The 24,686-nt window shown below is 35.8% G+C and overlaps 9 protein-coding genes across 9 annotated transcripts; 5 read left to right on the top strand and 4 right to left on the bottom strand.

Moving 5' to 3' along the window:
- Nucleotides 1-48: 48 nt before the first annotated feature.
- L201_005496 (uncharacterized protein) lies at nucleotides 49-1,462 on the top strand (the record flags this gene model as incomplete). Its single annotated transcript, XM_066221226.1, has 3 exons — nucleotides 49-457; nucleotides 607-1,220; nucleotides 1,385-1,462. The coding sequence occupies 3 exons, from the start codon at nucleotides 49-51 to the stop codon at nucleotides 1,460-1,462; spliced, it is 1,101 nt and encodes a 366-aa protein (XP_066077323.1).
- A 381-nt stretch (nucleotides 1,463-1,843) lies between these two features.
- L201_005495 (uncharacterized protein) lies at nucleotides 1,844-4,490 on the bottom strand (the record flags this gene model as incomplete). The annotated part of the gene is made up of 5 exons (XM_066221225.1): nucleotides 1,844-3,253; nucleotides 3,364-3,731; nucleotides 3,811-3,883; nucleotides 3,969-4,213; nucleotides 4,334-4,490. 5 exons carry the CDS (start codon nucleotides 4,488-4,490, stop codon nucleotides 1,844-1,846), a joined length of 2,253 nt encoding a protein of 750 aa, XP_066077322.1.
- A 570-nt stretch (nucleotides 4,491-5,060) lies between these two features.
- L201_005494 (uncharacterized protein) lies at nucleotides 5,061-6,605 on the top strand (the record flags this gene model as incomplete). Its single annotated transcript, XM_066221224.1, has 6 exons — nucleotides 5,061-5,111; nucleotides 5,292-5,667; nucleotides 5,802-5,926; nucleotides 6,090-6,156; nucleotides 6,264-6,355; nucleotides 6,537-6,605. 6 exons carry the CDS (start codon nucleotides 5,061-5,063, stop codon nucleotides 6,603-6,605), a joined length of 780 nt encoding a protein of 259 aa, XP_066077321.1.
- An 810-nt stretch (nucleotides 6,606-7,415) lies between these two features.
- Nucleotides 7,416-10,186, bottom strand: L201_005493 (uncharacterized protein; the record flags this gene model as incomplete). Its single annotated transcript, XM_066221223.1, has 7 exons — nucleotides 7,416-7,985; nucleotides 8,096-8,324; nucleotides 8,400-8,491; nucleotides 8,691-8,974; nucleotides 9,086-9,865; nucleotides 9,937-9,949; nucleotides 10,046-10,186. 7 exons carry the CDS (start codon nucleotides 10,184-10,186, stop codon nucleotides 7,416-7,418), a joined length of 2,109 nt encoding a protein of 702 aa, XP_066077320.1.
- A 584-nt stretch (nucleotides 10,187-10,770) lies between these two features.
- L201_005492 (uncharacterized protein) lies at nucleotides 10,771-11,703 on the top strand (the record flags this gene model as incomplete). The annotated part of the gene is made up of 4 exons (XM_066221222.1): nucleotides 10,771-10,857; nucleotides 10,965-11,331; nucleotides 11,437-11,532; nucleotides 11,603-11,703. 4 exons carry the CDS (start codon nucleotides 10,771-10,773, stop codon nucleotides 11,701-11,703), a joined length of 651 nt encoding a protein of 216 aa, XP_066077319.1.
- A 240-nt stretch (nucleotides 11,704-11,943) lies between these two features.
- On the bottom strand, nucleotides 11,944-13,343 carry L201_005491 (uncharacterized protein; the record flags this gene model as incomplete). The annotated part of the gene is made up of 6 exons (XM_066221221.1): nucleotides 11,944-12,061; nucleotides 12,342-12,616; nucleotides 12,709-12,875; nucleotides 12,961-12,995; nucleotides 13,094-13,165; nucleotides 13,312-13,343. The coding sequence occupies 6 exons, from the start codon at nucleotides 13,341-13,343 to the stop codon at nucleotides 11,944-11,946; spliced, it is 699 nt and encodes a 232-aa protein (XP_066077318.1).
- A 1,466-nt stretch (nucleotides 13,344-14,809) lies between these two features.
- Nucleotides 14,810-15,717, top strand: L201_005490 (uncharacterized protein; the record flags this gene model as incomplete). Its single annotated transcript, XM_066221220.1, has 3 exons — nucleotides 14,810-15,166; nucleotides 15,356-15,550; nucleotides 15,637-15,717. 3 exons carry the CDS (start codon nucleotides 14,810-14,812, stop codon nucleotides 15,715-15,717), a joined length of 633 nt encoding a protein of 210 aa, XP_066077317.1.
- Nucleotides 15,718-16,097: 380 nt separating this feature from the next.
- Nucleotides 16,098-20,264, bottom strand: L201_005489 (uncharacterized protein; the record flags this gene model as incomplete). The annotated part of the gene is made up of 13 exons (XM_066221219.1): nucleotides 16,098-16,239; nucleotides 16,307-16,350; nucleotides 16,425-16,561; nucleotides 16,663-17,911; nucleotides 17,966-18,105; nucleotides 18,169-18,355; nucleotides 18,418-18,834; nucleotides 18,887-18,960; nucleotides 19,023-19,128; nucleotides 19,199-19,430; nucleotides 19,502-19,695; nucleotides 19,880-20,110; nucleotides 20,235-20,264. The coding sequence occupies 13 exons, from the start codon at nucleotides 20,262-20,264 to the stop codon at nucleotides 16,098-16,100; spliced, it is 3,183 nt and encodes a 1,060-aa protein (XP_066077316.1).
- A 644-nt stretch (nucleotides 20,265-20,908) lies between these two features.
- Nucleotides 20,909-24,195, top strand: L201_005488 (uncharacterized protein; the record flags this gene model as incomplete). Its single annotated transcript, XM_066221218.1, has 10 exons — nucleotides 20,909-21,231; nucleotides 21,306-21,338; nucleotides 21,408-21,663; nucleotides 21,761-22,054; nucleotides 22,126-22,229; nucleotides 22,296-22,331; nucleotides 22,392-22,488; nucleotides 22,563-22,978; nucleotides 23,037-23,301; nucleotides 23,392-24,195. 10 exons carry the CDS (start codon nucleotides 20,909-20,911, stop codon nucleotides 24,193-24,195), a joined length of 2,628 nt encoding a protein of 875 aa, XP_066077315.1.
- Nucleotides 24,196-24,686: the final 491 nt, after the last annotated feature.

Here is a 24,686-nt window from a genome sequence, read left to right as displayed (position 1 = left end):
TTCAACCTGTTTGGAAGATCTAAAATTACCCAGAAAATATCAGCAAACATGGACGATTCAGATCCTATATACACTTTCTTTCCAGAATCGATCAATTCTTCTAAACCTCAAACTGTACTATATGAAGCATTGGGATTGGCAGTAGAAGCGAGTTCAGAGGAAATTCGAAAGGCTTATAGGAGATTAGCATTAAAATATCATCCTGATAAACATTCACATGATTCTAAACAGACTGAAGACCAGAAAGAAGAATTAAATTCAAAATTCCAACAAATTGGATTTGCATACACGATTTTAAGTGATGAGAAAACGAAAAAGATATATGATAAATCAGGTAAAACATCGGATAAATTTCAAGATATATCTGAAGGTGAAGGTGGATGGGAAGGATATTTTGAAAGTTTGTTTAAAAGAGTTGATAGGAAAATTTTAGATGAAGATAAGGAAAGGTATCAGAGTGAGTTTAAAGCTTTCCTTCAAAGGGCTGCTTTCTCCGAGCACACTCTATTGTGGTTCAAGTAGACAGCTTCTTCTCCATTACATTCTCTTTAATTAATTTAGACGCTGAACTCTGCTAATTCTGTTTGGCTTTGCTTTCAAATATAGACTCCGAAGAGGAGAAGCAAGATATAATAAAAGCATTCAAATCAAGTAAAGGATCATTACCTGATATATTATCTTATATACCACATTCAACATATTTAGATGAAGATAGAATAATTAAATTAATACATGAGTTAATTCAATCTAAAGAAGAAGGGGAAGATGGTATAGAAAGCACATTTAAATGGGAGAAAACATCAAAAGATTTAAAAGCAAAAGAAAAACGTAAAAAATCTGGTGAAAAACAAGCTAAAGAAGCTGAAAAACAAGCAAAAGAATTAGGTTTATGGAATGAATTTTATGGTAATGGTGAAAAAGGAAAACGAATGTCAGATGAAAACGAAGATGGAGATGAAGACAATGATAATGACAATGATAATGACAAGAAGAAAAAGGGAAAGAAGAATAATCAACGAGGGGGGAATAATCAACAAGAAGAGGAAGGTCTAGGAGCATTAATATTGAAAAGACAAAGAGAAAGGGAAAATGGATTAAATGCATTAGAAGAGAAATATAGGAAGATCGCAGAAGAAGAAAGAGCAAATAAAAAAGCTAAAAAAAGTAAAAGTAAAAGTAAAGGAAAAGGAAAGAAATTAGAAGAAAATGTTGAAATGCCTGTAAGTTTATTTAAGAAGTTGCTCTTTTTGCTCTTGTTCAGACTAAGTATACCTATCAAGGATTATTCAAGTGAATGATGTGATGAAAAAGAGATATATATATATATATATATATATATATAGCTGATTTCTGGCATTTCTCTTTGATCATTCCCCCTAATAAGGAAATAAGCGACGCCGACTTTGAAGCTTTACAAGCTAAGATGTTTCCAAAGAAAGATACGAAATCAAAATCGAAATAATACCTCTTGACTTTTCACATTATCATTATATTACACAACCCTTTTCCATATACAACTGAAGGTTACCCACATTTATGTATTTCTAACTATACAAGATAGTTGTTGTAACATATCACCTCATCCGCTCCCGCTCCCTTTAAGTAGAGAATCGATGTAACGCTTATATGGAAGTAGGTTCAATTCTCCATACAAAGTACAAAAATGCATTTAGTCATTATAGTGCGCATCGTGAATTTCTCAGTATGATCGACATAATTCTTTTTTGTAAAGCTACATTCAGAAGTGTTGTGCATACAGAATTACCAAGAAAAAAACCAAAATTCAATCGAAAATGAGAAAAAAATCAATAGTAAATTACAATATAAAGTCAACCATTGACCGTTAAAATGCCGATCTATCATTCAATCTCCAATCTTTCAATGGACCCCACCAACTCCAACCTGAACCTGCATTTGCTGTATTTGATTGATCTGCAATTTGATCCGGATCGTGAGTTGTATTTCCTCCTCCTCTTCCCCTTCTAAATCTACTAGTTCTTCTATTATTCCTCTGACGACGTGAATTAGGTTCAGATGAAGAATTTGATGAATCTATATCTTCCCATTCACCTTCTTCATTATTTTGAGTTTGAGTTTGTGTAGTCGCTTGAGGTAATGATTGAGATTGTGAATTACCATTTCCTTCTCTTTGATCATTTGTAATATTCAATCTTGATAATTCACTTTGTCTTCTACTTGAACTTGTACTAGGTTCAGCTTCAGGCTGTACAGGTAATAATCTATCTTCATTTAATCTTTCTCCAGCTTGTCTTAATCTTTTTGATGATTCTTCATGTTCTCTAATTCCAAATTTACCTAAACCCCATCCAATATCTTCTGTACCACTATCCATTATACCTCTTTCATACCTTACTGTATTTGAATTTCTTCTACTTGTATTATTATTTGTATTATTATTATTAGTATTATTACCAGCATCATTAATAATATTGATTGCTGGTATATTGTTATTTGTAGGCGTCTGATCCTTATTAACTCCATCATTATCATGATTATCATTATCTACAAGTTGAGTTAAACCATTAGGTGGTGAAACAGAATCATGGAAAACTCTTTGTCTACGTTCAGCTCTATTTAAAGCTTGTTGTTTTGCAGCTTCTTCATGAGCTTTTCTTAATTTTCTTAGATATATGATAATCAATGTAGTTGGAAATGAGATTAATTGTCCAAAGGTTTTCGGTGGATGTAATGACGGTGTTGCAGACGTTGAAGAAGTTTCTGAAGTTGTTGATGCTTGTCCTGGTTGTTGTGTCTGTATATTTGATAAACCATTATTTCTACCTCTAGATAAAGATTCTTCATTCTCTTCCATTGCTTGTGAGTCAAATTCGACATGTTGCTGTTGTGAATTGTTATTGTTGCTATTTCGACTTCGACTTCGGTTTTGCTGCTGATGATGAGAAGAATCTCCTAAATCATCTAATTCAATTGCACCTTCTTCAGCTCTATGATGATCATTATCGTTATCATTATAACTTCTTTCTCTATTGGTGTTTCTTCTTGTCAGTGATCCTGATGCACTACTTGCCGCCACTCGAGTAGATTTCAAAATTGATGTTACACCAGTGTGAAAATTATCTGCTATACCTGATAATGAGGTTGCTCTAATTCTATTGCTATTGTTGGTATTACCGTTAAAGCCAGTTGAAGCACCGTCTGCAGCCGCTGCTCTGGCTCTTGAAGCTGATTTTGCTGCTTTTCTCTTTTTACGTTCTGCTCGTTCCATGATATCCTATAAGCGATAATCATAATCCAATCAGTTTCAGTTGCGACAAACCGTAATACGATACGTTCTTCACTATCTTAGGCATATATGATTCTGTAGACTGCCTTTACACTCACCTCGACTTCACCTATACCCATACCAGAACCGACCCACCACCACCAACCTAACCAGATTTGCCACAATATAGCAGCAAATAATAAATGTTGTAACCAGTCTATACCGTCTTCAGCCACAGCAACAAAATTGAATGAAGTTGAAATTAAAGCTAATAATAAAGAACCAAATCCGAAAACAGCTGTACCCCCATCAAATCTCCAAGCTCTTCTTCTATTGACAAAGAAACCCCAAATTATTAATGATATTGTAAATATTAATAATAAAGTCGAATTGAAAACATTTCTTATAGCATCTGAAATATCTAATACTGTTTGATGAGGTGATAAAGCTGAAAATACTAATGCTGACGATGCTATAGCTAATGGACCTATAAACAATTAAACATCATATCAGCTGTGATTTGATGGGAATTCTATGGACATATATATACGACTGAGCTGACTTACCTAAGACAAACATTATTAATCTAGCTTCTGTTCTTGATGGATATAACATAGTCAAGAATTGAATATGAGTGATCTATACATAAGGTTATTTGCTCAGTTCATCATGATTTCTCTTCAGAAAATTCAAGCAGTTTCGAGGAGAGCTGAGTTCCACTTACATTACTCAAACCGTTGTTCAAAGCTTGTAAGAGGAACCAAGCAGCGCATCTACCCGTATTCCAAGTTGGAGGTGGTATAGAAACAGCTACATAATCTAAATCATATGGCCATATATCTGCAGATTTAGCTGTATGTTGTAATATGACTATAATTTTGATTACTACAGATATTAATACTGTTAATATTGAAAAGAACTGAAGAATGTAATTGAGGGGTGCTAGGGGATAATGATATTGTGTTGTAACTATTATACGTGATTAGTTCATACACCCTAACTGACTTGAGAGGTATTTTGAATTGGAGAAGGATCTCTCTCCTTATACTGAAGCATTTGAAAGATTATAGTTTAACAGTCATCACTCACACAAAAGATGTATCAATAAAACACATAAAAGTGTAAATGTTATTCCATTAACCAACAATTGAATAGGTAAAGTATATGCAAAAGTAGGTTGATATTGTAAATATGGATCTGGTTCTACTATAGTTTCAAGTATATCTGGTATAATATCTAGATCCATCTTGTGGACTTTGCGAAAATATCTATCTTCAATATCGAATCCCAGTTCAAGTTGAAGATGACCGACTTATTGAAGGGGATGACCTAATAATGCCAAGACCGCTGGTTTTAACTGAAGACGAGGTGCAAATTCCTAATTCCTCGATTGTTGATATGTTTGTTGGATCAAATCAATCCTAACTAGATATGTTCATTTCGTGTGATTTCTTTCTCCCATGAATGGGATTGGTAGTTTTGTAGAGATGAGTATAAAGTGAGATGTAGCGATATAATAACGTATGAAGGAATTGAAAAGAGAAACAATAACAAATCCCGGTTTAACGTTACTTAAAACGGTAACTGAAATCTCATCTCGATAATAATGTCAATTAATCAACAATTATCATCCTTTTCATCATTTCTATTTTGTACTATTACATTACGATTATTCATCAACCTCGCCCATAGCATTCTCAGATTATCCGGCTCTATCGATAGAAGTCTTCAAAAAATATCATCATCCGTGCAAACATAAGGAAAGAAGAAATTTGTCCACCAACAATAAACGCAAAGGAAAAGAACAGAATACACAATGTCCGGTCAAGGCGGATACAACTATACACCTGAGGAACAAGCTGCAGCAGTGAGTGGCCTAGCTATCGTTCTTGAGAGATATCGAGCTTACAGGCTGACTGATTTTTCTGGATGGATGGTAACGAATAGTGGGCAGCTGTAAGTATATATATCCACCTTCTAGTTGAAAGACCTACACTCTCGTTCTAAATTGATTATAATGCTTATATACCTTCATTTTCCATCATAGTACTATGCTCAACAAGGATATACTCAAGATCAAATCCAAGCAGCTTTAGGCACATCTTCTTCAGCTTCTGCTTCATCTTCAGCTTCGGCATATGGTTATGGAGGTGGTAATGGACAAGTTTATGCAGCAGCTATACCAGGTCAATTTCAACCTGTTTATGATCAAGATTTTTTATCACAATCTTCAGCTTATGATCCAAATGCAATTCAGGATCTTAATAACCCCAATCAGCTCACAGCAGCAGAAGAGAAAGATAAAAGTAATAACAAGAAAAATAAAACTGACATTCCAGGTCAAGGTCAAAAGAGGGAAACTGTTATAAGAAAAGGTAATGGTAAAGTTTGGGAAGATGAATCTCTGATTGATTGGGATCCAAGTGAGTTTTTCTGTCCTCTTTCAGCTCATTTGCTCAAGGCTCTCGGAATATGTCCTATGTATTTAGATGTGTATATCAGAATATAATCAATATCTCTTGCTGATTTTGACTTTTATCCAACCATCTATTTATAGAATGGTTTCGTTTGTTTGTCGGTGACGTTTCAAATGATGTAAATGAACGTACATTAGATGAAGCGTTTAATAAATATGCCAGTTATTGTAAATGTAAAGTTGTAAGGGATAGATTAAGTTTGAAGGTGAGTATCTAGTCGAGATTTCATCCAATAATTTTATGGTTCATACCAGTAAACCAATTTGTTATATATTAATAATATATATATACACATATATATAAAAAAAAACAAATCAGAAAGACTAAAAGCAACTAAATTTGATTTATTTTCCCACTAAAATATGTAGGCAAAATATGGTTTTATAGCATTTAAAGATCCTGAAGATTTTTTAAAAGCATGGAAAGAAATGGATGGTGAGTTTATATATTTTTTAGATCTTTCACTTTTCAATAATTTATGAGGCTTGTTGTTGAATAAATCGTAATCGCGTTCTCAAACAATCAACAATTTTTTTTTTCAGGTAAATATGTTGGAAATAGACCAATTAGATTATCAAAGATTAAAGATGATAAATATGGTAAAATTGATACTGTTTCAATAGGTAATAGAAAAGTGAGTTTTGGAATTATCCTATCCCAAAAGTTTGACCTGATCATCTCAAAAAAGATCTTTCATTCAGTCTTTGAGTCTTTGTATTAAAAGAACACATCTTTTCTCAATATAATACCGATTAACTGACTGATCATACAAAATCTTTTTATCTTTTTTTTTTTTTTTTTTCTCCACCTAATAGGCTAGACAATTAGATAAAATAAAGAAAAATAAAGGTAAACCTTTAGATGGTAGACCGACGCCCTATTAAAACATAAAAACAGATTTATGTAAAAAGGTATCCATTTATATAATAAAAATGAAATTCATCATTTCCTCATCAATTAAATGGTCATATCGTCATCTAAAAAACGTATATATGGAAAAACTTTTGAGCTTTTTCACTAGCAAATTCTTACCTCGAGTGCATTTGTAATCATGCACTGTAAAAGAAGACTACAATATCATGCTAAATCCGGTCATCGTATGGTGTACAGTCATTATTACAATTACAATACTGTTGAATTGTGTGCATCTGGATCTGCTTAACAAACGATCGTATATTATTTTCATTATCATTCAATCATCTGAACACTATAATTCATTCTTTTAGCCTTTCTCTAATTCGTAACTTAACTATAAATAATCGCAGAAAGTAAAGAAAGACTTCAAATCTAGGTGATGGAAAGAAACCTGTAGAACAAGTGTAAACGAAACAAAAACAAGACAAAACGAAGAATTAAAAGCCAGAAAAAGGGAACAATAACGAAAACGAAAACGAAAGAGAAACCGAAACCTGATACCCCAAAATTATAGTAACTATATATATACAAATGTAAGATTAAAATTCAGAAAAGAAAGACCAAAACCCATATTCGTTTCCCTTTTGTCGTGAAAATGTATAAATATTACAGATTATTTTATGTATTTGAAAATTAAAGATAAACTTTTTCTCTTAGATCCTCCACCTGTTCCTACCGCTCCGTCTAATCTAATCTCTGTTGCACCGTTTGTCATATACCCGCAGTTCTTGCTTCAGCTTAAATTTATTGATTTGACGGGTTCCTACTATGAACGGCGACTACTCGTTTGATCCACTTCCACTTCCACTTGGACCAACAGGAGTCAAACCTCTTCTACTTCTTGGCGTCTGACTATTCAATCCAGTATTTCTTCCTGGCGTCATAATACTATTCCCTAGTAGTTGTTTTCTTGGTGTCGCACTAGTTAAATTAACATTACTATTTGATGATGTGGCAGTGGTAGAAGTCAAAGTTACAGGTGGGATTTGCATAGCTTTCTGAAGTATTTCATCATTTTCATCATTATTTATTTCTTTCGATGCTAATAATCTCAATAATGAAATTGGATCGGATTTAATGTTTTGACTGAAATCACTGTTACTATCGTTGATAGGGATTGAAGTTGAACTTGATCTCATGGTTTTAGATAATAATGATATCGTATCAGGTCCTTCATCATCATTTGTATTTTCAGGTAATATTGTCGCAGAAGACGATGTTGAACCGAAACCTAATCTATCTCTTGTACGTAAATCTGCTGTCAAAGATGAGAATATACCATCTAAGAATCTTGATGATTGTAGAACGTATTGTAAGGCCACATGAGAAGTCTGGTGTAGAGTATCGACCTGAGTATTGGGAAAAGAAGTGAAGCACAACGTCAGTTTACCACATATCAGTCAAATCACGGTCGTCCTTTTGAAGGCAGATTCCAATATGTCGGACTAGTACTACTCACCTTAAATTCAACATCGTCAAATTCACCTTTACTTTCTAATTCACTATCACCTTGAGCGAGTATACCTTCTGCCACAGATAAAGCATCTTTCATCCATCCTTCCGCTTGAGACATATCAGGATCTGAATATCCAATCGCCTTCTTCTTTTCTAGTTGGTTTATCACTTCTTCCTGTTTCAAACGGGTCCTTGAAACTAATTCAGTCCATTGGGATTTTTCCCCTTTGAATCTATCATTGGAAACCACCAGGTCAGCTGTCCATTTCTCGCAACGATAACACGAGCTTGTAAGCTGAAGCGCTCACTTCTTTATATCGGCATTCGTTGCAGCCTCAACTTTTCGATTCGATACATTTCTCGGATGCGGTTTTAAGCCGGTTACAGTCGGTTCTTGACCCTATGATCGGCGAAAGTCAATCAGTACCATACACCGGTATCAAAACAATGATCTGGTCTCATTGTCACCCATGATACGAGCCGGACAACGACTCCATCGCAAGTTGATATAAGAACAGCGTTCCGATGGCATATCTCCCTCTTCGATGCAGGAGCTCTTCTTCCCCTATTATAGTGATGAAACAGGAAGCCAAACTTACAGGTACACCAAAAACACTAGTATCCACACCACCCCTGTTCATCTCTCTTACAAATTCATCCATAATCTCATTTAACATTTTATCACCTTCTTCCGTTCTTCCTTCATCCTGTTTCGCTTTTCCTTTCCCTTTATCTCGTTTTGATGAGGATGACACATGTAAAGATTCTTGTAACGCACGATCGGCACACCAAACCAATAACATACGAGCTTTGATAGGTTCAGGATAAGATGATGGGATATGTCGATAGAATAACTTAGAATCAACGTTCTTATGAGGCATAGCTATAAAAATTACAAAAAGTAAATATAAGCTCATCTGATCGAAAGCGCACCCCAACATCAAACGATGCGACGAGTAGTAGGTTGCTTGTGTTCAAAAACCGGTTGACTTACTTATTTCACCTCTACCCCAACTTGAACTCGCTCTACTACCTCTATGATCTAAAGAACTTCTTCTCGCTTGTTGACCTCTTATCTGTTGATTTTTCCTTATTACTGGAGTTTCACTTTCCATCAAAGGTATAACACTTTCTTTACTTAATTCTTGTACTCTAGTTCTACCCATTGATTGTCTAGTTTTACGTATAAATTGTTTCGGTGGTTCCATCTTAGAATTAGAAGATGTTGATGTCGATGCTGATGGGCCAGATGAAAATGTTCTTCTAGGTGGTGATTTTGGTCTAGGATGAGATGGTTTCGATAATTCCATCTCTGAACTTTTAGTTATAGTTGATATCATTGATTTTCTATTTGATACACTTTTTGATGATAAAGAAGTAGTAGCAATTGTTGTCGTTGTAGCTCTCATTGATTCAGTTTCTTCTACACCTTCTAATGGATCATCAGATGTGTTTATAGCCGCTCTGATCGGGTCTACAGATTTTGATCTCGATCTTATGGTGGTCGTATTATTATTATCTTTCCCACTTCCATTCGAGGAGGTTTTGATTCGTTTCGAATTATTTGAAGTTGATCTAGAGCTTGAAGAATTTGATTCATTCTGTACACCAGGTGTAGGTGATTCTTGTCTTTCTCTCAATTCCCTCGTAGATTCTCTCCTTCTAGCAATCTTTCTTTCTGAAGGTGGTGGTAGTAAACGTAAATCCTCATCGTTATCATCAGGTGGAGTATCAGATGAATTCGTTATAGGTACAGGTTGAGGTTTGAATGCAGCTATCAATTTGGATCAATACATCGTTAACATCCAAGTTTTATATGAATACCATGATAGTTGATATACTCACGCTGTTTCTTAGTCTATCAGAAGAAACCGAATATAACAATGATCAACAGGACATTAGTCGACGTTCCTTGAGACCGTAGTCAAATGGATCAATTGACTGATTCACTTACAGCAGGTTTTCTCTTTTTCTTATCCGGTTCCTCCTCTTCTATTACTTTATTTGTTGCCATACTTTTCCTTTTCCCATTCATCATATTACTCATAGAATCCAAGTTGAGCGTTAATGGTCTCGTGGACGTTCTAGTAGCCATTCGTATGTTATTGATATTTTTGTTTTTTATTTATCTCTTGTTTCCGGTTATTCTTCTCTTGAACGATGTTCGCAATTTCTCTCCTTTTTAAAGTTGAACAAATGTCGCTTTTTCTTGGATTCCTGCAACGTTATGTCGGATGTTGAGAGTCAAATTCATCTATGATGTCTATGATGTTTCTGGTAAGACTATTATTGACGTGAGTTATTGATAACATCAGCCTTTATGGAAAGAAGGGGAGAAGAATACTCACGTGTTGGGATGTCCGTTTTGTTTATGTTTGTTTAGATTATGAGTACATGATGATTTGCTTTTCAGGGTAACTTTGACTATTATGATACCGATTATTATTTCCACTTTCAATTTATCGGAATTTATCCTGAATCACACCTAGAATGCACAAAGTTACACGTCATCGTTTCCAGTCTATCTAGTAATATAGTACGTAGGAGTTAGATGTAGGCAGTAACAGGTCGCTATTTATTGTTTATCCATGTGTGGTATACAAAATACAAACATATCAGAACATCAACATTCACAACAGGTGAACATAGTGGTAATATATATAGAAGGCAAAGATTAAAATGCCCAATCTCGCTCTTCTTATTTTCTTAGTAGTCTTACTAACTCAGATAGTATCATGGGTAGGACAAACAGTACTTCAAGATATAGTGAGTTTTGCGTTTTTTGTTTCGACCTCAACTTCTAAATATAGCCAGACAAAGAGAGTTCTCTGGAAGATCAATCAGAGTATATCAATTAATACTGGTTTATATAGGCATTCAAGATATATTCTAAAGTATTTTTAAGTGGATTATCAAATCAACAAAATAAATTGCGTAAAACAATTTTAGAAGATAAATCAGAATTAAATAAAACTTCATCACAAGATGAATTTGCTAAATGGGCGAAAATTAAAAGAAGATTAGATAAAAGTTTAACAGATTTAGAAAATTTAAATAATCAATTAAATTCTTCAAAATCTGGTTTTATAAACAAATTTAAAACTTTTATTTGGATTTTAACTTCAGGTTCAAAATTATTTTTAGTTTGGTGGTTTAGAAAATCTTCAATATTTTGGTTACCACAAGGTTGGGTACCATATCCTATAGCTTGGTTAATTAGTTTCCCAAGTGCTCCTTTAGGTATGTGTATCTTTGTTTCAGTTTGATATCTTTCTCATTCGAATGTCATTTTAGCTAATAAAACTTTCAAATTAATTTGATTTTGTTAACTCCTAAATCTATTAGGCTCTGTATCTTCAGGTGCTTGGTCAACTATATGTACGAGAGTTTTAGTATCTTTGGAAGAAATTGTCAAGGCTCTACTTGCACCTTCTGTACCAGGTAAGCTATCCGATTTATTGACATGGCGCACCTACTAAGATTATTTGCTTATATCTATGTACATGATTAGCCGGTCCTATACCCAATGCTCCCTTCCCTTCATCAACTCAATCAGAAAAACAAGGGGCCAAGATCGAACCTATAACTATTGAACATGAGAAGTTGGACTAACACGTCAAGGTTGATCAAAAATGTATATCCGAACTCTTTTGGGGGATCATAGGTCGAACTAAAAAATGCATAAATAGATCAGTCAATGAATCACGTTACATTGTACCTTGGTCAGCTAGTTTATCGTTGTTTTCTTGTGTCGGATCCATTCAGAAAACGAGAATGATACTGCATAGTGTACAAATTCTGAAATGACAACTGGATATTCTTGTACAAAGCCAAAAGACACCAATTCCATCCCTACTGCCTTGCTTTCTTAGCTATGGGTTCTGAGGCGGCTTCACCTTTTCTCTTTATGGTTTGACCATCATCAAGTCGTTCATCAATTTGCATCGATAATGATTCTTCTTGTATTGCCCTACGAAGAAAGTGCAAAAGAAGAGCTTCAGAACGGATTCTTCTCTTAAAAGGGCAGTCAGAGGATACACAGTGATGGAAGAAATTGCCATAGGTGTAGGACCAGAGAGACTGAACTCAATATGGGTTTGAACAAAATTCGATACATAGATATATCTATGAATACTGAATATGAACTTGCTTCATCTATGATCTAATTGTATATTTTTAAAGTGAAATTTCCCCATCTATTCTATAATCTAAGATAAAGAAATTTTTCGGAAGCAAAAAAGCTCGCTTACTGTTTTTCAAAGTATTTTGATTTGTTTGAAGTGTCAATGGTATCTTTACCTTCTTCCCAACCTGCTGGACAGACTTCACCATGTTCATCAGTGAATTGGAAAGCTTTGATTAATCTAATTGATTCTTCAACTGATCTACCGACGGGTAAATCGTGAACGTGCATAGCTCTAAGAGTACCTTTTGGATCAATGAAGAAAGTACCTCTTAATGCGATACCTTCTTCAGGTAAGAGGACACCGTAAGCTTTTGAGGCGGCATGGTTTCTGTCGGCGAGCTAATGATAGTGTTTTCGAATTAGCATTTTTGTTGTTCATGCAACGGAGAATATTATGGGTTGAAGTGCTCTGTCATGATCCATTTACTCACCAAGGTCAATTTGAGATCTGGACCAAGACCACCTTCTTTTCTATTAGTTTGTGACCAAGCTAAATGGGTGAATTCTGAATCGGTTGAAACGCAAACGACTTCAGCACCGATAGCGGCAAATTTATCGAGAGCGGCGTTGAAAGCGAGGATTTCAGTTGGACAGACGACTGATCGAGTTGGTTATGTAAAATCAGCTTGCTTATTTGTCCATGGTTCTGGTCATGAAGCTGAAGAGAAGTGGATGATACTTACAAGTGAAATCCATTGGGTAGAATACAAGGACAGTCCTATGGTATCGCCATTTGCTCAATCAGCATCTATTTCCATCACCAGCATCATGATGTCTCCCTTCCTTCCTTCGATCCAAGACAATGTTAAAACTCACCATTTTCCTTTGTAATCAGCAAGTTTGATTTCTTCAAAAGCACCTTCCTTGACGGCGGTACCGGCGAAATCACTACCAAAGATAGCATTATTTATTATCAGTATAATCGTTCTCAAATATGGGAAGAAATAGTACATTCGGCCGATATTATCCGAGCGTTGATTTCTCACTTCCTCTAAACATATATCCAGTATCGTGTGGTAGATAGAGAAACTTACGGAGCTGGTTTTTGGATTTGTGGTAGAGACATTTTTGATTGTTTTCGTTTTTAATTTTGTGAAGAAAAGAGAAAGAGAAAAAAAGAAAAGGAAATCAAAGATGACTGGTGAAAGAAATATATCAAAACAAAGAATCGGGGACTGTTATCCTGGCAATTATGGTATGATGGAAAGTCCTCGAATTAATATTTTTATATTTGCTCAAAGCTTTACACTCCGATAAGTCGGATAAGGCCGGTCAATGCTCTGGGAAATATCCAAAATATCAAAAATATCAAAAATATCGCGACTAAACGACTAATTGGTAATTCAGGGTAAATAAGTAAAGTAATCCACCGTTGAGTGAATATGAGCTGAGTCAACCTTGATACAGTCCAGTCACCGTGCGCAATAAATAAATAATAATATATATGATTCGTATCATCATCCATCTATATCGTCAGATAAACAAAAGCTAGCCACGTTGAAGACATCGATTTTCCAATAATTATTATCATTATCAATTTTTGATTAGTATCCGAGAATCTAAACCTAGCGACGCTTACCGTAAGCGCTTACTTTATCAACAAAATAGATAGCAAATTGAGTAGATGTAAAGATGTATATATATATATGTATACATATATATGTCTTTTATCTATATCTGTATTAGAATGGTGCTCGGACATGGAAAATGGTACGAGGTCATAGCCTTCTCTACTCGTATGTCAAGAGAGGAAGATACAATTTTTCTGTTGTTAGGACATCAGTCTGGATTCCTCTGAGTGTTAATGTTGCAACCACTCAAATTGTTGATCTACGGAAACCAAGTTCCGTTCACGCGGAAAATGTCGAGTTGTTCTAATATAACGATTTGGTTTATGCGATACGATTCAATACACTTTTGCAAGTTGTAGTTGGAATACTACTGAAACGATGCTCTAGTCATTTCAAACGTTTCCTCTCCAAAATCTTGATTCGAGAACGGTAGAAAAGAGTGAAGCTAGGTAGTAATATAGCTGATACAAGCAGTCTCCTTTGAGCGATAAATGTGACTAATCATATGGAACGGTGTGATAACTTACAAAACCGTTTCATCACTTTTTCTTACCTTTGATCATCATGTCCAAAGGGGTATGATCGTACCTTGTTAAAACACGAGACGGGGACTACCTTTTATTTCGCTACTGTTCCAATAGTCTTAATGGGATGAGCTGTAGATAACGGATAAGGTATAGACACGCTCATTACAATCCTTGGTCTTGGCAAAAAGCGGAATAAATATGTATGAGAGTGTCTAACTTCCTGGGAGACTCTTAATCAGTTTTCATATTCTGAACATACACTTCATATATATATTCATATATTGATATTGATTACTCTTTTACTTATAATCAGACTCGCAAATAGTAGTGTCTTTTCGGATATAATCATCAACTATAACATATAAATCCAACGTTATTATCATTACTCGTACTGACCAAACGTTACAATACTCTGAATATCAGTTCAGTAAAACATGTTGTTCTTACAAGCAATTTCAATCCTTGCTTTATTAGGTTTAAATACAATTAAAGCCTTCCCTGCTCCTACTCCTGCTCCATCTTTGGATGAAGGTATACTTACTCGAGAATTATATGAAAGGGGTGGTGAATTGAAATTCAAGATCGAATTTGAAGAAGATGCAGGATATCGTAAAACTAATAAAGACTTTACATTGATCAATTTTAATGATAAGATTAAAAAAGATACAACAATACAATTTACATGGAATAAGAAAGATCTTGGAACTGATTCTGATTTAGCAAAAAGCTATTTCAAATTTTATGCTTATAATAAAGATAATTTAAATGATAAACCTTATGCTGAATTTAATGTAAGTCTTAGGCTCTAAGAGGTTATTTTACTCGTATTTTCACTCTAATACTTAATAAGAGTACGAGTAGACGTGTACTTGATTACTCTGTACTGATGCTGATATTTATCGATAAACTTGAATAATTTTTATTGGTTTTTTGGCATAATTTCCAAAAACTTACTGTACTGTACGACTACTGTACTATAGTGTACATTATCAGGAAAGAAATTACCTAAAGATACAGCCTTTTCTGATATTTTGAGTAACAAATACACTTTAATTGGTAATTATGATCAATCATGGAGGTTTCTGTCATCAACTTTCCAACGTCAAATTGCCCATTTATATTGTATAGAATTCAAATATGAAGATGATCATTCTTATACACGTAAAATAGACTCTGTAAGTTCTAGTCGATATGAGAGTGATGTATATGAAGAACACATAGTCATATTTGTACGATCTGATTGACCTTTATCATCATTTAGGACGATTTACCAACAAAAATCAAAGATGTTTTCACAGATAATACCAAAAGTCCAGTTTTCGTTGGTGCGACAACAAGATGAAGATGCTTTGAGGGGATGCTCATCCACAGAAGTGAAATAAAATCACAAAGACAGGCGCTTGGTTTATATCATTGTAGCTTCACTATAACTACTCGTACCCCATCATTTGCCGTTTTGTATGGCCTCTCGGGCGATTAACGCTTGATACGCGATTGAAAAGGTTGATCTGCCATCTGCCGCACAAAGTTACGCATATAAAAGGTCGATTTGCCGCACAAAGTTACGCATATGAAAAGGTATATCAATTATTCCTTTTTAAGTGATTTGTATATTGAGTTCCAACCGATATTCAAAATGCATAAGTGACAGCAACATGTACGCCCCTCTGAGAGTACAAAAGTATAGTATCGTAAATAATCATGTCAACTATCATTAGAATACTATAAACTAGTAGCAATATCCACATTTAGTGGTTTACTTGTCAATCTCAAGACTTCGCTTGAGACATCTTCATTTGTAGATCTTATCGTTAATCTACATAATTTGGCATCTTTGTTTGGCTCCAATCTACCCAGTATTCCACTATATAGCAGAACATTCCAACGTCAGTGCTTTTGGTAGATATTACGACTAAATCCATGGCACTTACACTTTTCCAGTTTGTGACATGTGTAATACACCTGCAAAAACGATCTAATTGAGGGATTCAATGGTAATTAGTAAATAATTGTCATCGCAAGATACAATCAGCTGCATGATCAACTCACGTTCTCAGGTTTAGGATCAATACCACCTAATACAGAAAGTCTATTACCTGAAACTATTCGTTTATTACGCGAAATATCGACATCGTTGGAAGAGGTGAGTTTGATCGGGAAAATCTGTTGAGCTTCTCTTGGAGCGCCTGTTTGTAATTACACAAACGAGACTGTCAGCTTTCTTCATTGTGGGAAGTGATGATGATAAAGATATGACGATTGGTGTTATTTTGACGATTCAACTCACCGCCAATAATTTTCCATCTCTCAAAGAAAGGTTGAGATTCCAAAGTAACACCTTCAATGAATTTACTCAAAACAATAGGTAATCTCAATACTAAAATCTTAGGTTCTTTCTTATCTGTTGAATTACCATCATCTACAGTATAATTTATTCTAATTAAAGGTAATTGACCTAATCCACCTAGAGCTCCTTTTGTAGAAGAAGAAGAAGAAGACAAAGAAGAACCGAAATAAGATTTACATTCAATATGAATCATTTCTTGAATTTGTGAACCACCTTGAATTTCTGTTATAGGTGAATCATGAAATTTAGTTATCAATGAAGTTGAAATTGGATTATCTAAAGAAATTTGGAAATCTTTAAATGTTTTGTTATCTAATTTATTGCCAAAGAATAATGCTAATCTACCTAAATGTCCATGATATTCAGCTTTAATTCCAATCTGGATTTCTGAATCTTCATATAATATCCCTTCATTTGAATATGTTAATCTTTCAAACCATTTTTCAATGTGTTCTCCAACTGTTAATGTCGCTAATAATGCTGGGTTAACTCCTCCTAAGGTTGCACTATTGGTTATATTTCCATTGACCTGAGTAGGTTGAATTGGTTGTTGAGGTTGAGATTGAAGTGGTTGAATCGGTATATTATCATACAGTCCAGCTAAATCTGCTGACGCTCCGGTTGCCGCTGATGACATCAATAAAGGCTCATCTTGTATATTGCCACCGCCAGAATTACCGTTAGATAAGTCCAATTCAGCTAAAGAAGCCATAATGTCTTCTGCAGGACCAGAAGATGTGGTTCCCATCATCGTGTCAGCTCCAATACTCATTGATCTTTGCGTTTGAGGTTGAGGTTGAGGTTGTGGCGGAGATGACGTCTGAGAAGGTTGTCGCTGTTGTTGAGGTAAATCCGAAATAATGGTATTCGAATCTGCGGTATTTTTCCTGAAACTCTTGAACCGTTCAAACTCTCTACCTTTATTATCCTCTTTATGCCCTATAACCCATGTACGCTTGTCTTGCGCTTGTTCACCACGTTTGTGTAATCTGTTTACCAAAGCTGACTCTCTTTCTGGGAAAACAGGCATCTCATCGCATATGGTTGATAACAATTCGTCGTCCTCACCTCTTTGAGCCAAAGCAAGATACTCGCAAGCTCTTTGTTGCAATTCGGCATCCAAAACATGTGTATATCGTTCAAATATGTTGACCAGATGATCCTTGATTTCTGGAAACAAGTTGACCCACTAATAACTCAATGCATTAGCGGTTTGCACTAATCACAATCCCGGACAACTCACTTTAATGTACGTCGTCAGCAACAAGGCTCGTGTAGGTGCTGTACACAGGTTGACTTTCGAATGCAAAGCTTGGAACTGTTCTATCGGACTACATCCAGGCTCATTTGCAATCAAATGTCCAAATTCACCCAATATATATCCTGATCGTTGGTACCCATTAGCTACAAAACGACAATTGATATTATCCAGATCAAAATACTCACCTCCCACCCTTATCATGTTTTCATGACATGCCGTAGCTTGGAGATGTCTGTATACAGCTTGCGCGGCATACATTTGCAGATCCTCGTTATTGGTAACTAGTTGTACCACTCTATACCAGACTTCGGCTCCTACATGATCACCAGCAGCAGCGATGAGCTGTAAGATGGTGTCCACATACCACTCATACTGCAAGCAGCGTCAGCTACATGACTCGAAAAACCCAGCAGGCATGTGCTGAACAGACTTACTTCAGTAGCGAATCTTTCAGTCAAAATAGCAATCTTCAACACCATCTCTTCTCTCAAATTATAGTCCGCAACCTGTAGATATCTAACCAATTCACCAACAATAACTTTTGAGTTTGAAGTATCACACATGGAATACAACAGATCTAGAGCTCTCCTTCTAACTGATATATCACGATCCTTCAAACTTTGTATGATGATATTTTGATGTTTCTTAATCGAATCTAAAGAACTTGAAGTTGCAGCTAAATGAGCCATTGCATCTAACCCTAAATATCTGACATTGGTCTCTTTTGCCATAATAAACCGACCTAATAGTACTCCTGCATTGTGACATACTTTAGATTCTGGATCTATATGTATGGCGAGGTTTATGGCCTCGAATAAAACCGCATTTTGCGCATTGTTATGTTGGATGTTCTAAAATAACAGGTCAGCTAGCTTTACGGATCCAAGCAGAACCTCAGCTTACTCTTGGCGTTTCCTGTGACGTATCAATGATAGCTTGTATAATCCCGTTGACCATATCTATTACTTCTACATTGTCTACATGTGACATATATTAGCTAACGATTGCATCCACAGAGGACAAGATAGCTAGTACCTACCAGGTGGAGGATAATATTGCAATAACCTCAGAAGTTTTATCTGCAACCATGGATTTGAAACTTTATAGTAAACATACTCTGCCGGTGTCTCTTGATCAAACACGATCTACATGTACGCTAAGTTAGCGCTCTTGAGCTATTTGGCATATCACTTGAATGAGTCCATGTCAGCTTACCTTATCCAGCCTATTCACGGCTTTCTGATAACATCCGCTGAAAGCTTCTAAATGATCTTGTGCCATTGCAGTTATCACAGTTGTTACTGTCATAACCACACTGTGATCATAATCGTCCATCATGTAAATGATTCTCTCTGCCCATTCGTTTGCTGGTAACACCGTTGGATGTTTTCGGTATAATCGCAATAACGTCAAAGCAGCCTTCTTCTTCACAAACGTCGTTGATGTCCTATCAAATTTTGCAGTGAGCCAAATCCTTTGAGTGTTGAATGAATGATCAAGATTTATACCTATACTTACTGACTGATCATTGCTCTATATACGTTCTCACCCAAAGCTTCTGCCATTTCTTGTCCACCCAAAGTCGCAATAGCATGTAAAGCCAAACAATTGTTGATTTCATTATTGTCATCAAGATCTTTTCGAAATGAGTTGATCACCAGCCGCACCATGTCCGAATTTTCGTGCATCAGAAGTGTACATGCCAGGTATCCCTAATAAGCAATAAGCATCAGCGTGAGCAACATCCTCCGTCTTAAAGCATTCAAATCTCAAATCTCCTATTCAGCTTATCAGGATGAGTATGTGTATATAACGATCCTCAGCAAAATAGATTTCGTATCTGATATTATCATCCTTCCCATAATTCCTACCCAAATGCGAGAAAATGCAACTTACAATCTGTTTTTCCGAATACTTCGAACTACTGATCAGATTGACAGCTTCCATATGACCAACATCAACTTTATATCCCAAGATATAAGTAAATACTACTTTGGCTAAATATTTCTTTTTCTGATATCCATCTAAATTACCATCTTTAAATTTCTGTCTAATATGTGCCATTTCACGATTTATACGTTTCTCTTCTAATTCTCGAACACGACATGATCTCAAGTCGGAGATGTACTAAGGCGCATCACAGTAATGTCAGCTATCCCCCGCAGCTTATTAAGTAGCAAATAGCTGATTCTAAACTGTGAAGCTTGAGAATATGGGCTAATTATCAACAAGAGAATCACAGCAAACTCACTTGGGTCAAACCCCTCATTGAGGTTGCCATGATGTCAACGTCGTTCTTCTAGATGTTCGTTCCAGTCAGTCTAGAGCTATAGAAGGTTCCGTATGAGCTTGTAAGACGGTTCTACTGTTCACTATTGTGAAGTTTGCTATGCTATATGTAGTTCAAGCTCGGAGAGTCTATGTATTCTATGTTATCTCATTTATGCTAGAGATATAATGACATAGGACAACAACAATAAGAGGTTGTTGTTCGCTCTTCTACGGTATAGGTGGTAAAGTGACGCGCTTGGACCTGCTGGTTGATCATTGATCCCCTCGTTTTACGTAAGCTGGCAAATTCAACTCTCGGCCATTGACCTATTAAGACTACCTATGTTTGGTTATCATTTTAAGATTATAGATACTCGAGTAAATGCCAACGTGGGATATATCCCCGCTATATTACCGGATCCGAAAGTTAATTCGTCATAGATCAATAGATTAGACTGTAGAGTAGACTTGAGATTGATAAAATCGATGATAGAGGACAAAGCAGAAATCATAATCAAAACTTATCTAGGTCCAATATTAGCATAACCATCAACAAGGATTTGGATCTTACAACATCGGTGATTCATAAAGAACTCAATATTTTATCTTGGCAAAACACGCATTGTATATTCAGGATTAATAAATCAAAGTAACATGTCACGAAGAGGATTTGATACAGGACTTTCATCATCATCATCAACAAACAATGCTCAGATGAAACAAAAACCTAATCGAAAAAATTCAGCAACTATACCTACACCTGATCCTGAACATGCTATATCACATGTACCTACACATACAACATCAGAAAGAGCTGAATTGAATAGAAAACAGAGTGAACATGATAAAGTAGCTAATAATGAAGAAAATGGAAAATCAAATGAAACTCCCACTGAAGTTGATGATGATGTTTGTTTCATTTGTGCTGAACCTATCACATTCTGGAGTGTAGGTGTTTGTGGACATAGAACATGCCAGTAAGTGTGAACTATATACTGTTGCAGAAGTACAGACCAGTATCAAATATGCTGACTTGATAATCATCGAATAGTGTTTGTGCTGTTCGTCTGCGCACGTTCTACAAGTGAGCTATCATAATTGGTCTTCTTGTAACTGGTATATTCATGACAAATGCTGATGATTTGACTTGTAGGAAAACCGATTGTACATTTTGCAAAACCCCGTTACCTTCTCTTCTATTCTCTCGATCGCCCACAGCACCTTTCCCAACTGAACATCATGTAACACCTTCACCACCTAATGTGATTGCAGCTGCTCATGCCAAGGAAGAAAGTCTACCCAAGGGTAAGAAATGGGATGAAGGGATAATCCATCCTGGATCTTTGGATATTTCTGCTTTCCCTTATGCAGATGAAATTTTGGCTGTTGTATTTGAGGATGAAGATATGGTATGTTCTCTTGACTTTTTTTTTTCTTTCTGCATTTTTTCCAATTCCGATGTATAAAGTCCGAAAGCTGATATCCAATAAATTTAACGTTTAAAAGATGGAAGCAACATTATTATTACTTAGATTCAATTGTCCATATCAAGAATGTCCATATCAAGGTACAAATTGGCAATCGTTAGAAAAACATACTTTAGCTACTCATGGTTTAATGATTTGTACATTATGTAGATCAACTTTATCAAGATTTGCACATGAGCAAGGATTGTATCAACCAAATTTAATTTCTTTACATGATCCATCAAAGTTGAAAAGAGGTCAAAGACCACCAAAACCAAGAGGTCATGAAATTGATTTAGTTAAATCTTGGGATGCTCCTCATCCTATGTGTGAAGTGAGTGATCCTATCTTTCACAACAACTGTCACAGTGAAGAAAGCTTATCAAGAAGTCATGTTATGCGTAGTTCTGTCACGAAGCTTTCTTTGGTCCAGATGAACTATTCAAGCATATGAGATCGGATCATGAAGAATGTCATGTATGCAGAAGTTTAGGTGATAAGGATGTTTAGTGAGCAGAAAGATCAGCTAAGCGATAATTGTGTGATTACATAGCTGATCATAATCTACAAACTAGCTTTCAGCATTATAATGCTCTTGAAAAACATTTCAAGTGAGTCGCTGCGCTGCTGATGTACATTTGTGCATGACTAACAAATCTAAAATTCAACAGCCAAGACCATTTCCCTTGTTCCCAACCAGTCTGTCTTGAGAAGAAGTTTGTGGTATTTGGAACCGATATGGATTTGAAAGCTCATATGATCACCGAGGTGAGTCTCATCTTTTACTTTCGCCGCGAATTATTGCGTCATAATCAAGCTGACGAGCAATCTCCTTGAAACAGCACTCAGAATCGATGTCAGCTAGAGACAGAGCACAATCAAGACAAATAGCAGTAGACTTCTCTGCTGATAACAATCGACGATCAGGTAATGGAAATAGACAACAAGGTTCTAGGGGATTCACTTTAGCTCAACCATTTGATCCTTCCCGAGGTGGTCCATCAAGAATTAGAGAAGGACCAAGTCATCAACAACTAGATCAACCTAATTTGACACCTGCACAAAGACAACAGCAAGAAAGACAATTGAACAAAGATAGACAAGAAGAAAATAGAAGGAAGAAAGCTTTTGCAACAGGTTTAACTAGACCAGATCAAGATCAATCAAACGGTTCATCTAGAAATATCACAAGACAAGCTCAAGAAAGTGCAAGTGGATTTTCTACTCCTAGAGAAGATGTTGATGAGGCTACTGCAACGTAAGCTAACAGAACTATGAATAGGAGCAAAACGATAGCTAACTTTCAACATATATAGTCGACATGCCGAACTTTTATCCAGAGTAGCTATGTTAGTCCAAGATTCACAGAATAAATTATCTTCATTCCGATCAGCTGTTCGATCTTACAAGAACAACGAATCTACAGCGAAAGATATGGTAGATACCATTTTCCATGTATTTGATAGAGATCTTGATACTACCACAGGCATAGTAAGGGAGATTTCTACCTTATTCAGTGGAGATGGAGATGGCGAAAAAGAAAGAAATGTCTTGGAAGCATTAAACGCTTTCAGAATTGAGGTGAGTCTTCCCAAACCCAGTGCTGAGTGACACGTTGGATGAGTGGAGTCTAAAAGTTCGTATACTAAGTATTATCCTTTTCATTAACAGCAACAAGAACAATTCCCTTCATTGGGAAATGCTACTCCTCAAGGTTTAGGATCCAATTATGCAGGAATCACATCTGGTAAAATTCTTAACGCTAAGAGAACCACCAGAACTGGTGGGGGTGGAGGTGGTGGATCTAGAACAGTATGGAGTAGAGTTGAAGCTGCAGCAGCGTCACATCCAGTAAATAGACCTCAAAGTGTAGGATTAAATGGAAGACACGTACCAGGATCTGGTGTACCTATATCATCACAATCAGCATTCCCATCTTTATCTGGACCATCATCTACAGGTAACTCAAAAGCTCCTGTACATTCTACACCATGGGCAAGTGGAGGATCAGGATCAACATCGAAAACTCCTACAGCTTTAGCTGGACCACAAATTAGATCAGTTAATTTCCCTTCTGCTGCCGCCAAATCAAGCTCTAAAGCAAAACCATTAAATCAAAGTGCTTTTCCAAGTTTACCATCATCATCATCATCGTCAAAAAATATGACTGCAGCAGAAAGACAATCATTATTCTCAAAACCTACTGGAAGAGATGAAAGTATAAGAAGAATTACAGGTGCTTCACCTCCTCCACCAAGTAATGGTTGGGGTTCAAATGAAAATACACCAACTATATCAAGTCTTTCTATTAATGATTCGGTAGCATCAACGGCAAGTGGTACTTCTCAGCAGGCGTCCCAACAACAAGGAGGAGGAGGAGGTGGAGGAGGAGGAGGAGGAAAGAAAAAAGGTAAAGGTAAACAACTTTTGTTTAGTGTCAGTGCTAGACCACAAGGTGGACCATCTCACGGGTAAATTTGAGTTAGTTGAAGATAAAGTATGGGCACCATATAATAGCAGTTTACAAAATCCATATGATGGCTATTGCTTGTAAAGGTTAAAAATGAGACTCGAGTAGTCATTAGTATCAGTAATCTTGTATCTTATTACATACATCCTGCAATCTATGAGAGGCGGAGGAATTCCATAGAAGTGATATAATGAAACATCACTTCACAATATATGCATAAAATTTGTAAATAAAAACACGTAAATTGATTATCGACGTCAGGCAACAGCAAAAAGGAAAGAGCTATCAAAGTATTGGCTCTCAAACATTTGTTCGACGTAGTTGGAAGAGGAGTACGTTGCTATATATATTGCATGCTTTGTTTGATTGACCACTTCTTTACCTGTTTCATTGTTATATACATTATATAAAAGGCATAAAACTGAATCCCTACATTTATGGAAAAAGCGACATCTATATAATTTCCTATCAACGAATATGGTTGAACACGTCACCT

This window comes from Kwoniella dendrophila, chromosome 7 (genome assembly GCF_036810415.1).
Source record: "Kwoniella dendrophila CBS 6074 chromosome 7, complete sequence".
In the NCBI taxonomy this organism is placed as follows: domain Eukaryota; kingdom Fungi; phylum Basidiomycota; class Tremellomycetes; order Tremellales; family Cryptococcaceae; genus Kwoniella; species Kwoniella dendrophila.
The sequence above is the reverse complement of the archived record's forward strand: the minus strand, read 5'-3'. Positions and strand labels throughout refer to the sequence as shown.